We start from the raw sequence: 12160 nt of genomic DNA, 5'->3' as shown, positions 1-12160 counted from the left end.
ACAGGAGCCTCTTGAGAGCGGAACCCCCTGTTCCCCTTCCCTGGGCGTGCCTATTTCTGATGCCACTTTTCCCCTTCCTCAGACTCCTCTCTGCACCCAGGGCAGGAGAGAGGCAATTCCTCCTCACTTCCACCAGCTCCTCCCTCTTAAGTTTTTCCCAGGAGCAGCTTTTTTTGTTTTTTTGCGGTACGCGGGCCTCTCACTGTTGGGGCCCCTCCCGGTGCAGAGCACAGGCTCCGGATGCGCAGGCTCAGTGGCCATGGCTCACGGGCCCAGCCGCTCCGCGGCATGTGGGATCCTCCTGGACCGGGGCACGAACCCGCGTCCCCTGCATCGGCAGGCGGACCCTCAACCACTGCGCCACCAGGGAAGCCCCCAGGAGCAGGTTTTAAGCCCCATCGGAGGGGTCTCTGCATTTACTTCAGGAATGAGCGTTTTTCTTTGATGTATGACTTGTTTCAAGAGGCCAAGAACTTGCCAAACAAGTTCCTTTCCTCTGAAGCTTGCTCACCTCTGTAAGGACATCCTAGAAGAGCCACAGGGAGGGAGGATTTTGAAGGTGCTTTAGAAATTACCTAAGTTTCCATGGCAATCAAGCACTGTGGAGTCACCACCACCGTCTGGGTCTTTCTGTTTCCGGTGAAAAGGCTGTTGGAGAAATCTGTTTTCTCAACAACCACTCCAAGAACGGAGATGGGCTTCTGGCTACCCTGCCCCCTCTCCCTTCTCCTGGCTGCCCTTCCCCATCCCATTCTTGCCGATAGTCTACTGTTCGGAAGCAAGAGGCCCCAACTTAGGGCAGCGATGTTAGTATTTCTAGGAAAGACAGGAGGAGACCTCAGGTTGTCAGCATCCCAGCCTGAGTCTCGACTATGTCTGAGCGTATCTGTCCTGGTGGAGACGGGCCAGCCAGGAATGCACCGAGGCTGTGGAGAAATCACTCATCCTGAGTGGACACCAAATCATCCACCCACACCCAGCCTAGACGCAGAACCATAACCATACCTTACCATCTATAGTAACCTAACTCTGCTATTCCCTCCTTTACACCTTTACACTTCTGGGTCTGCCCTGCCCACGCAAGTGGTTTGATGGCATTACAGGAACTTCCTGCAAGAGCCATCAACTCGCCCATTGAGAGCATGAGGAGACAGTGTGAGCTCTAAGACTTCTTCGGTCCTGCTGTTTCCATCGACCTTGGATAATCTCAGTATTCTCACCCAGTCTTAATCAAAGACCTGCATAGAAGCAAAGGGCTTAAACCAAGGTTCCAATTCTCAGTAACTGCCACCCGTAACCTGCCCCCTCTCAGACCCCGCCAGTTTTGGAAGCTGCTGTTCTCCCTGATGGCAGCAAGCGATGAACTCAGTCTAGCCTTATTAGCGGGTTGTGCTGGCAATGTCTGCGGAGCCAGCTCTTGACCTGAGGCATGCGGGAACACACGTTCTGTGTGATTATTCAGTCATCCAAGACGAGGGGTGATTTTAAACACAGTAGACTCAGCCTGAGTTAGGGAGAAGGAGAGCTGCATGCAGAATAGGGAGAAGACCTGAGTTCTCAAGCTCTCCGCGAGCCCCTGTGGCAAAAGGCTGTGGTGCCCTGGGATCGGGGAGTCTGGGTGTGGAACGATTCTGGAGGCAGAGGCGGCTTCGTGGGCATGCCACCTGAGCAGCCGTGTGCTTACTCTAAGGCTCTGCTGTTGTCCCCCTGAAATTCTTAATAATGTTTGAATGAGGAGTCCAAGTTTTCATTTTACGCTGGGCGCCACCAATTATGTTGCTGGTCTTGACCGGAGGGGAAGGATGCTAGCGGGTGTGTGGCAATGCAACACCTTCAGGGGGCGCGTGGCAGTCCTCCTACCCTGACCCGGCCACCCCAGGCATAGATACCATGCCCTCACTCACTGGAACTGGGCATGGCAGGCTGAAGAAGCCCCAGCTAGAGGTACCCCTGAAGGGAGCCAGACGGCTGATAAAAGCCACACGATATCAAAGGATCACCCAGGGGAGAACCCCGAGCAATGTGGAAACAGAGAGAGGGCAAGGCAGAATCAGTCGAACCCAGCCCATGGCCTCCAAGGCCCTACACAATCTACCCAGCTTCGGGCATACCGCCATCTCACTCCGCTCCTGTCACAAACCTCCTGTTGCGCAACTTCTTCAGACCCAACAAGCTCATTCCCACCCCAGGTCCCCTGCGTTTGCTGTTCTTTCTGCAGGGACTCATCTTGCCCAAGTCCTCCCACAGCTCACCACCTCCCTTCATTCAAGCCTCTGTTCACTGTTACCACCTCTGAGAGGCCTCCGTGCCCACCCAGTGGCCCCTCATCTACAATAAGGCCCCCCAGAACTCCCTATCTTCCTCCTAGCTTAATTTTTCTCCATAGTTCTCATCCCCTGACATCAGATCATGTGTTTATGATACTTGCTTCTTGTCTGTTTCTCCAGCTAGAATGTAAGCTTCATGAGGACTTGATTCTATTCCCTACTATAGCCCAAGTGCTTAAACAGTGTCTGGAACCTAATAGGCTATCAATATTGAATGAATGGATGAATGAATGAATGGGTAGGGTGGCGATTAGCCAGAGAAACAATATCTGTTCGAGCAATTCCGTCTTCATCACCCCGTAGCGTGTGTGTCTGCGTGGTGTTGGTGGTCGTGGTACGGGGCTGCTTAACGTGTCCCTGAAGGTGGTTGTTTAAAAAAAGAAGCATCTCAGTAGTAAAAATAATAACATCGAGAAATTTATTGAGAACATTGGCAGGCATTGTTCTAATCCTTTTACATGAGTGAACTATAATTTTCACTACTAGGTCTCAAGTGGGTACTATTATTAGTCCTGTGTTACAGGTGAGAAAATTGAAGCAACACATGAAAGGCAGTTAAGTAACATTCCCAGTGTCACAGGGCTAGTCCAAGACTCCTTTGGTCCTCGACAGGTTCTCCATGATAAAACCGTAACTCTCCCTTTTAGCTGGATGATTCTACTTCCTGAAGAAGGACTTTAACCCCCAGTCAGGTAGCAGGGAATGGAAGGTGGCTCAGGGCAAGTGTGGGCAGGGACATCCGAGACGAGAGCTGGTTCTTCCCAAACCACCGACCACCCTCCCCCCACCTTCCATTTCTTTCCAGAGTCTGCTCTGTCATAGCCTCTGCCCTGGAGAATATGTAAGCAGTGTGGCTTTGTTGAGTGTTTGGTGGACAGGTTATAAGTCATTCTGGCATGGCCTTCACTGACCACACTGGGGTTTACAGGGCCAGGGCTGCTTACTATTTTCCTCCAAAGTGCAAATCTATAACAGAGGCAGGTCCCACTGGGTGGCAAGGGCGAAACTGCTTTGAGGTCTATTTCGGCTCTTAAGACAGAAATGAAGCCCCACCCCTGCTGTCCGGGTTGCTGGAGTGATCGGTCCTGGCCACTGGTTCTACATTAGGCAAGCATGGATGTTATTTCCTATTCCTCCTGACGATGTGTCTCCTCCCCCAAAGGTCTTTGTTTTGAATGTAATTATCAAATGCTAATACATATTCAAACATGCACCTTCCAAAGGGCAAGACATACCCCAGGGCCGGAAGTAGTCTGTGAATTTCCGCTTAGGATTTTGAAAGAAAGACTGTGAGACAAAAAAGTCAAGAGAAGAGTTGTGATGTTCTAGTGAAATCCCACATGAAACTATAAAAGCCGTTTGGCGGGGTAGGTAGACGGGCTTTATGCCCTCGTTTGGTCACGATAGATTATGGACTCTCTTCTGCCTATTGGAATGGATTTCACTTGGTAATACTCACTACCACTTTACTACCATTTACATATAATAGTAATAGCTATGATTTACTGAGGGTTTCTTATAAGCTTGCATCATGTTAAGTCATTGGCTTACTGATTCTATCTTCCCTCCCTAGAATAGTATCTAACTTAGGTGGTTGCCCACATGACTCTTACCCACGAGTCATGAATTTCGAGGCACAGTCCCTACTGGACTTGCAGAAATGCAGCCCTAGTCACTGAGCACTGCTGGAGCTCGGAAGGATGGTAAGGAGAAGCTGATGGATGTTGCCCTACTTTACAGCATCCCTAAAATCACTCTACTGCCTGAAAGAAACAGTCACCCAGTCAAGACACCCATGCCTTGGCCTTTTCATTTTAGGTTTGTAAGTTTTCATAATTGCTGGGCCTTTATCAAGGTCTTTGTCTACCAGAAGAGGGGTATCTGGGGGTTCAGCACACAGCCGAACTGCTCTCTGGTGAGCCTGGCGGAGGGGGAGCCATTTGGCATCACTGGTTTGCAAATGACTGCAATCACTCCAAGTGGATAGCTTGAGCTTCTTTGGGGCACCCTCTTTGCTCTCCTGACTGACTGGGAAGGTAGAAAATGTTACACTGATCACAGGTGGGAGGAAAAGGACCTTACCACCTGTGCCCTCAATTCTGGCCGCTGTCTCCTCCATACGTCCCTTCGTGCTTTGAGAAGGGAGGAACAGAAAGGGAATAGAGCAAGATTCTGGGACTGGCACCTGCTTAGAAGCACAGAATTGGAGGTATGCTAGCGTGGGAAGACGTGTGTGGTGCAGGGGGTCAGGGGGATCTCCGTCACGGGGAGCTGAAAGCAGAGGCAGCAGGATGGGCTACGAGGATCCAGGCTGGTGTCACGGGCCGGGCTCTGGCTCCAGTTCTGCCACTCACTAGACTGGATGACCTCGGACAACTGACACAACTACTCTTATCTGGAAACACAAGAAGGTTGAACTGGATGGTCTCTAAGGCCCCTGCCATTTCTAACATTCTAGGAGTCCAAATTAAAGGCAGAACGTTCTTCATGAGGTCATGTATAATTCATACCCTACATCCAAAAGGAATTTGGGACAGACCCCAGGACTATTCAAATAAAGATGAAAAGAGAATAAGGAGCCCCATGGAAGAAGAGCTCAGACCAAGAACAGAAGACAGGCTAATTTCTTGAAGGACTGCTGCTCTATCAAGAAAAAACAAAACACTTCCTCTGTTGTACATAATTCCCTTTTCTGATACATGCATTCAACAGATATTTGAGGCTGCAGACACTGTTCCAGACACAGGGGGTGCCTTGGAGAATAAGGCAAAGTTCTGGAGCTCATGGAGCTGATATCTATGTTGGTGGTGGGAGGCAATGAAAACATACCAAATGTTAGAAACACTGCAGACACCTAGTGTCCAGATCTCGGTTTCTAATACCATTCTCCAATAAAAGGAACCAGGTTCCTAGAAGAAGTGGCCGGTTCTAAGAGTAGGGCAGGAAATACACGAGATGAGCCTGGAACACCTTGTAGTGCCCCAAACGAAGGAAGTACTCACAAAAAAGCAAAAGCAAAACCCCACATTGATAAGAGTCCACCAAAGGGGCACAGGGGCCAACCAAAAGAGCTCCCAGTGGCCAAAGCCAGAACTGGAGAACAAATATAGTATTGAATTATGACCCGAAGTATAAAATAAACATTCATGAGTCCACACTGATATAAATAAATGATTGAATCAATTAATAAACAGGGAAGAAGAGACAAATCTCCTGTGCAGAAGAATTCCAAATAATTTATGTAGCTGCTCTACCCTAAAGGAGGAGAAACGTAACCCCCGACTCCTTAGGTGTGGGCTGTGCCTAGTGACTTCCTTCCAAAGAGGACAGTATGGAAACAGGGGCAAAATGAGTAACTTTACAGTAGAGAAACTTGACACATACTCCTTCAGCCAGGGGATGAAGGGTAATGTCCACAGTCAGAGGTCATGGTGATAGTACGTATCCTTGAAATGATGTGATGAACATGGCGCCTTACCTGTGTGATCGTCCTCTCCAAACCCATAACCCAGTCTAATCACGAGAAGAACATCAGACAAGTTCCCACAGAGGAGCATCCTACAGTATGGATGGCCAGTACTCTTCAAGTACTCAACTGTCAAGGTCACTAAAAACAAGGAAAGTCTGAGAAAGTGTCACAGAAAGAGGAGACCGAGGAAACATGACAACTAAATGTAACGGGGGATCCTGGATGGTCCAGGAACAGAAAAAGGATATCAGGTAAAACTCAGAAGCTAAATAACTACGGACACTAATTAATAACAATGTACCAATATTTATTCATGAATTGCAATAAATGTACTGTACTAATGTAAGATGTTAATAATAGGGAAAACTGTGTGCAAGGGCAAAGGGTAATATGGGAATTCTCTGTACTATCTGCTCAGTTTTTCTGTAAACCTAAAACTGTTCCAAAAAAGAAAGTCGATTTAAAAAAAAGAATCTGGAGGTCAGAGATGGAGGAAGTCAGAGACCCTCTTCTCCTGCTGGCTTTGCGTAAGCAAGCTTCCCTGAGTCCTACAGCTGCAGGGAACGAATTCTGCCAACGGCATCATGATCTTGGAAGAGGATCCCGGCCTCAGACGAGACCCCAGTGCTGGATGATACCTGGACTGCAGTTTTGTGAGACCCTGAGCAGAGAACCCAGTTAAGCCTGCCTGGAATTCTGATTCATGGAAACTGTGACGTAACAAATGTTTGTTTTAAGCTGCTTAAAAAAAAAAAAAAAGCAACCAAAACACAACAACAATAAACATGTCATAAAGTGGTGGGTGTGCTGCAGAAAACTACATTAATTAAAATGTAGAGAGCAACTGGGTAGCTCTGTTAAATTGGGTGGTTGAGGAAGCCCTCTCCGAGGGGGTGACTTTTCAGTTGGAATCTGAATCCTAAGCGGAGCCAGTCATGAGGTATTGGCGGGGAAAGCACGGTGGGCAAAGCTATCAGGCCACTGCACGGCCTTGAAGTAAAACTGTGCGTGTACCGGGAGAGAGGCAGCCTGTGTGGCTGGAGTGACATGAGCATAGGGGAAGGAACAGGAAAGGAGGTGGGGGAGGCAGAATGAGCCAGATTACACAGGGTTTCCACCGTGGACTGAATGTTTGCGTGCCCCCAAATTCATATGTTGAAATGCTAACCCCCGAGACGCTGGTATTAAATGGAGGGGCCTTTGGGAGGTGATTAGGTCATGAGGGTGGTGCCCCCGTGAATGGCATTAGTGACCTTATAAAAGAGGCCCCAGGGCTTCCCTGGTGACGCAGTGGTTAGGAACCTGCCTGCCAATGCAAGGGACACGGGTTCAAGCCCTGGTCCGGGAGGATCCCACATGCCGCAGAGCAACTAAGCCCGTGAGCCACAACTACTGAGCCTGCACTCTAGAACCCATGAGACACAACTACTGAGAATGCGTGCCACAATTACTGAAGCCCACGTGCTCTAAGGCCCACGTGCCACAACTACTGAGCCTGCGTGCTGCAACTACTAAAGCCCGCGTGCCTAGAGCCCGTGCTCCACAACAAGAGAAACCACCGCAATGAGAAGCCCGCGCACCGCAACAGAGTAGCCCCCACTCGCCGCAACTAAAGAAAGCCTGCACACAGCAACAAAGACCCAACACAGCCAAAAATAAATAACTTTAAAATAAATAAAAGAGGCCCCAGAGAGTTCCCTTGGCCCTGCCACCGTATGAGAACACACAAGAAGGTACCATCTATGACATCTATGACCCAGAAGGCAGGTTCTCACCAGACACCGAGTCTGCCAGTGCCTTGATCTTGGACTTGCCAGACTCCAGGACAGCAAGAAATAAACTTCTGTTCTAAGCAGCCCAGTGTCTGGTATTTTGTTATAGCAGCCCAAGCTAACTAACACAGCTTCTAAAGAAGGGTAAGGAGTTTGGATTTTAAGTTCAAGTGTAAGCTTTTTGAGCAGTGGTAGATAAGTGAATATCTGATTTATAGTTTCAAAAATATTATGCCAACTGCCCTGTGAAGGGCTGACTGCCCGGTGCCAGCGTCTAGATAGGCGGCTCCAGCATTAGCCTAGGTGAAAGCTCACGGCAGAGATGATGGATGCCTTCCAAGAGTGGGAGGACGAGGACATGTGAGCGGGTGCTGAGGGGCGGGGCACGGGTGTTGAATGTTCACACCCATCTTGTGGATCTGTGCCCACGAGGTGGGTCTAGGTTCGCCCGGCGAGCGAATTACAAGTAATCGTAGGAGTCACATGCTCCCTGCCACACGGCCCCGCCCCCCATGTCATCCTGTCCCTGTGCTTCTGAATCTCACTGATGACGAATCCAGACACTTGTTTCCGGCACTTGCACCCAAACGCCGTTGTGCCAGTCTGGACTAGATTCTCCCCTGGAGGCCACGCCAAAGGGGAAACTGGATCCCACTCACCACCCGCAGCCTCCTGGCCCCACAGAGCTGCCGTACTTAACTAAGCGCCTCCTCTGGGCTGAGCGTTAATTAAACACTTTGTTGCTAGTCATCTCACGAGGTGTGGGGTGCCCTCTCTTTAACCCCGGAAACAGTTAAATTGAGAAGAGAAGCACCCAGTGTGGGCCACCTCCTTTCGTGTGGGAACAGCGAAGAGGTTGTGAAGAGAACTCTTCTGTTTGTATTGCGGCCTCGGCCGGTTCATCTGCAGTCAACTGCAATTCCATCTTCAGACTCCCGACTTTAAATTCACCTTTTCCACTCTTGCCAACCCCTCCTTTTCCAGCTGCTCACCACACCCACACCCGGCCAGCACTGCGGCAGCTGGTGCCCACCACCTTTCTCACTTGCTGCCCAGTCTAACCCCCTGGGCCCTAGTCTGTGCTCAGTTCCGGGTGCCTGAAATGCCAATCTGGGTGAAAGCTAAGGCCGTGGGGCCTTTTGGTCACAAATATCTACAGTTTGAGTGACTGCTCTGCCGTGCTCAGGAGGTTCCTGTCACAGGTAGCTGACTCTCCAAGCCCTTCAAAGGTCAGCCCTAGCGGGGCTGCCCTGGAGGGCAGGCACCGGTCGGGCTCTGGGAGGGGTTGATGCTGACATGTCTCTCTGACACACAGGGCTCTACAGGACAAGACTTCATTTTGGGGTTTGGCTCCCAACCTCTCAGCAGCTCTCGGTGCTGAGCGGGGATGGGGGGAGGCACAGCCTCTACACTGAGTCTGCTTCCTCCCAGCCTCCAACTAAACCACACTCATGGGGTCAGCAGGCTGCAGCTGCCCTGGGCATTGGGACCCCCTGAAGCTGTGTCGGGCCTCCTTGGAAAGGGCACTAATTTGAAAAGGAAGAGGGTGCCTTCCCCCGCGTAGAGCTTTATCTTCCCCAAAAGACCAGGGTTCAAGGGGTCAGCTCTTAGCGGCTTTGTCCTTCTTCCTCTCCTACTGGGGCCTCTCTGACGGTACCCATGAGGTGTGTGGACACCACTTTCCTCCCCAGCCTCTTTGGGGAGAGGACAGTTCTACCTATGGACACAAGCCCCATGGTGGATGAGATGCCCCCACTCCAACCAGGACAATACTCCCGTCAGGAAGAAACAGCTCTTAGGACAGCAAGCTTCCCCAGAGTTCTTCTGGACGCTAACATTTTATTATGAACTATGGTTTTTCCATTAAAAAAAAAAGAAAGGGAGTGCGTGTGCTGGAGAAGTGGGTTTAGCTGGGACCCTCGGTGATCAGGGCTCGGACAGGCCTCCACAGTCATAATCGAAGCCCTGTGACAGCACTTCCCTGTCTGATGCTGCCTAAGGTAGTCATAAAATGGGGCGGCTGGGGGGCATCGGGGGAAGGAAGAAAACAAATCACGAGAGGTCTTGCCCAACGGATTCATCCCCAGAACATAACATTTCAGAGCTGGAGGGAAATTTAAAGGTCACCTATTCCCCCAGCTCTCACCCCTTATTGAGCGTCACCCCCAGAAGTTCGGCTTGGATCGGTCTGGGGTGAGGCCCTAGCATCAGTACTTTTAAAAGTTCTGCAGGTGATTCGACTGTGTGGTGATTAAGAACCACTAACCAGGCAGAAGGGAAGCAACACCCTCACTCATTCCCCGTGGGGAGGGGCCTCAGGTCCCCAGTCCAGCCTAAGGGCTTTCCTGGCGTCCCCAGAGCCCTAGGGCTCCTGGGCAGTACCTTAGCAAATGGGAGACAGGGCTTCCAGGCACCCTCCTGCCCCCCACTGTCTGCCCCACACCCTCTTCTGGGAGAGTTCCTACCCGGGGTCTCAGGTGAGTGGGAAGTGTCTCAGGGACCACCCCCTCTTCAGGTCACAGTGATGTGTGGCCTGGCCTGGGAGGATCACTGGGCCCATCACTCTTTCTCTGGAAGCTGTCAGAGTTGGAAGGCTTACTTAGCACCTGGGAAGGATGTGAGCCAAGTGCCGGCCTGGCGAGGGGAACGTGCAGGGGATGACGATCGCCTCGGAAGAGAAAGAGTATCGGCTCCCAGGGCTCCTGGATTTCTGCTCTGCCCGAGGCCTGTTTGCTCAGCTTTTCTCGGATCCCTGGGAGCCCTCTCTAGAGCCTTAGAAAAGCCCCGTTTTACTGGAGCCCATCTTTGTACAACCACAAGAGTCTTAGAGAGAACATTCACTACAAACAGAGCCACTCCACTTTTAGCTTTTCGCTTTTTGGGGTCCACGGAAGATTCTGACTGGAAGGTGGAAACAAAAAAGACTCCGTGCTGCTAACACCAAGTATGGAGATCCCGGGCCAAGTGTGACCCTCGCTTCAGTGAGGAGGACACCCGGGTGCAGAAAAGGTGGCGCGGCTGGTTTTGGGGGCCCCCGTCTCAGCGGGAGACCGGAAGGAGGGGTGAAGGAGCCACCGTGCCCCTCCCTCCCCAGCCTCTGCCCTAAGTGCCGCTGTGGGACCCACAGGGAGGCAGTGCTGGGCAGGGGCAGCTGACCCTGACGGCAGAGGATCCGGGAGGCACAGGGTGTCTGTGCTTTGGGGGAACAAGGATAAGCGGTCAGGCACGAGGTGGAACCCTGCAACTCTCCTCCTCTCCCAACCCACAGCTCACTCACTGAACCCCAGATCTCTCCGTCCACCTAGAAGGATAGCCGCCTCCTTTCTCCAGCCAGACCCACCCCTCCACCGCCTGCCCCTGCTGAGACCCTGAGTCGGGCCGTTCACGTGGTGTCTACCATCTACCTGACGGTGGTTTCCACGCATGGGACTCACTGTCCTTTTCCCCACACACATTTCTAACTCCCTCTGTCCAAGCCCAATTCCCCCTCTTCCTAACTCCATGCAAGTCATCCACCCACTTCTCCCCGAGGAGTGTACTGTGATGGGCCTACCGCCCGTTAGCTTTGGCTTCAGACTGAGACTCAAACCAGGAGACCAGAAAGCACATTTCAGCTCCTCAGGGAGAAAAGAGGCACGTGTAGATAGTGGATTAACCTTTACTTCCCGTGGACTGGAGCCTATTCCCTCATAGCTACACAGTTCTGCTCATATACAGCCCTTTATAAGGGTGCGATCGGTTCTATGGCCCTGACAGTAATAGAGGGTAAGGGAGACGTGTGACGAAGGTCTAGCCCCGTCTTACCACCTTTAGAGCCTCGTTGGGAAACGGAGCGGCATTAAGACCCATAAATCAAGGGTAAAGGTACGCTTTTGAAGGGGAAACTGCCCAGATAGCACCTGCCGCCCACCCCGAAATATAGTATGTGCATAAAACGCCCGAGTATTACGTGGGTTCTCACTTGCCCCAGATCTGACACCTCGCTCGACGCCATCGTCACAGTCTTTCCCACACCAGGTGGGCAGACGCCCGAGTGCAAGGACCAGCAGTGGAAAGTGGCTAAGAGGAGCTCAAAACATGTTCGCTGATTGAGTGAATGAAAGGGCCCCGCCGAGCCTGGGCCTTCGCCCACACGCCCACCAGCCATTCTCTCGGAATCCCAGTAACCAGGAGCCCCCCCCAAATTCCGCAGCCCCCAAGTCTTACCTCCCATGAGGAAGAGAAGCCCTGCCACATACTGCATAAGGCCTCGGTCCCAGCAGCAGCCCAGCACGCCGATGATCCAGCCGAAGAGGATGATGGCCACCGCCATGCCCATGAAGCCGGCCGTCATCCTACGCAGGTCTGCGGGGAAGCAGGCAGACAACAGTTAGCATCAGAGCCCGGAACTCAGGGTCCAGGGCACCCCGGCCCCGGGCGAGGGGGCAGGGAGGCCACCTGCCCTTTACAGACAGGTTGGTACAACCAAGCTTCCTCTGCAGAGGACAGAGCCCCCAGTGGTGACTGTCTCCTCGCGTGCAAACACATGCTGGGGCCGCGTGGTCCATACGCACAGGGAGAGATCATCATCATAGCTGTCATTTCTTTTACAT

At 51.7% G+C, this 12160-nt stretch overlaps 1 protein-coding gene across 4 annotated transcripts in view; it reads right to left on the bottom strand.

The window, feature by feature from the left end:
- TMEM178B (transmembrane protein 178B) overlaps window positions 1-12160 on the bottom strand; it is a 368443-nt gene that overhangs the window by 33101 nt on the left and 323182 nt on the right. For all 4 annotated transcript variants that reach the window (XR_010945659.1, XR_010945658.1, XM_067747209.1 and 1 more), the window contains one exon: window positions 11775-11912. Coding sequence is in view for 2 of the 4 variants with exons in the window: in XM_067747209.1 (XP_067603310.1) it covers window positions 11775-11912 (138 nt within the window). In the remaining 2 variants the exon portion in view is untranslated. The remainder of the gene's footprint in view (window positions 1-11774; window positions 11913-12160) is intronic.

Source organism: Pseudorca crassidens, chromosome 8, assembly GCF_039906515.1.
Source record: "Pseudorca crassidens isolate mPseCra1 chromosome 8, mPseCra1.hap1, whole genome shotgun sequence".
NCBI lineage: Eukaryota > Metazoa > Chordata > Mammalia > Artiodactyla > Delphinidae > Pseudorca > Pseudorca crassidens.
The sequence above is the reverse complement of the archived record's forward strand: the minus strand, read 5'-3'. Positions and strand labels throughout refer to the sequence as shown.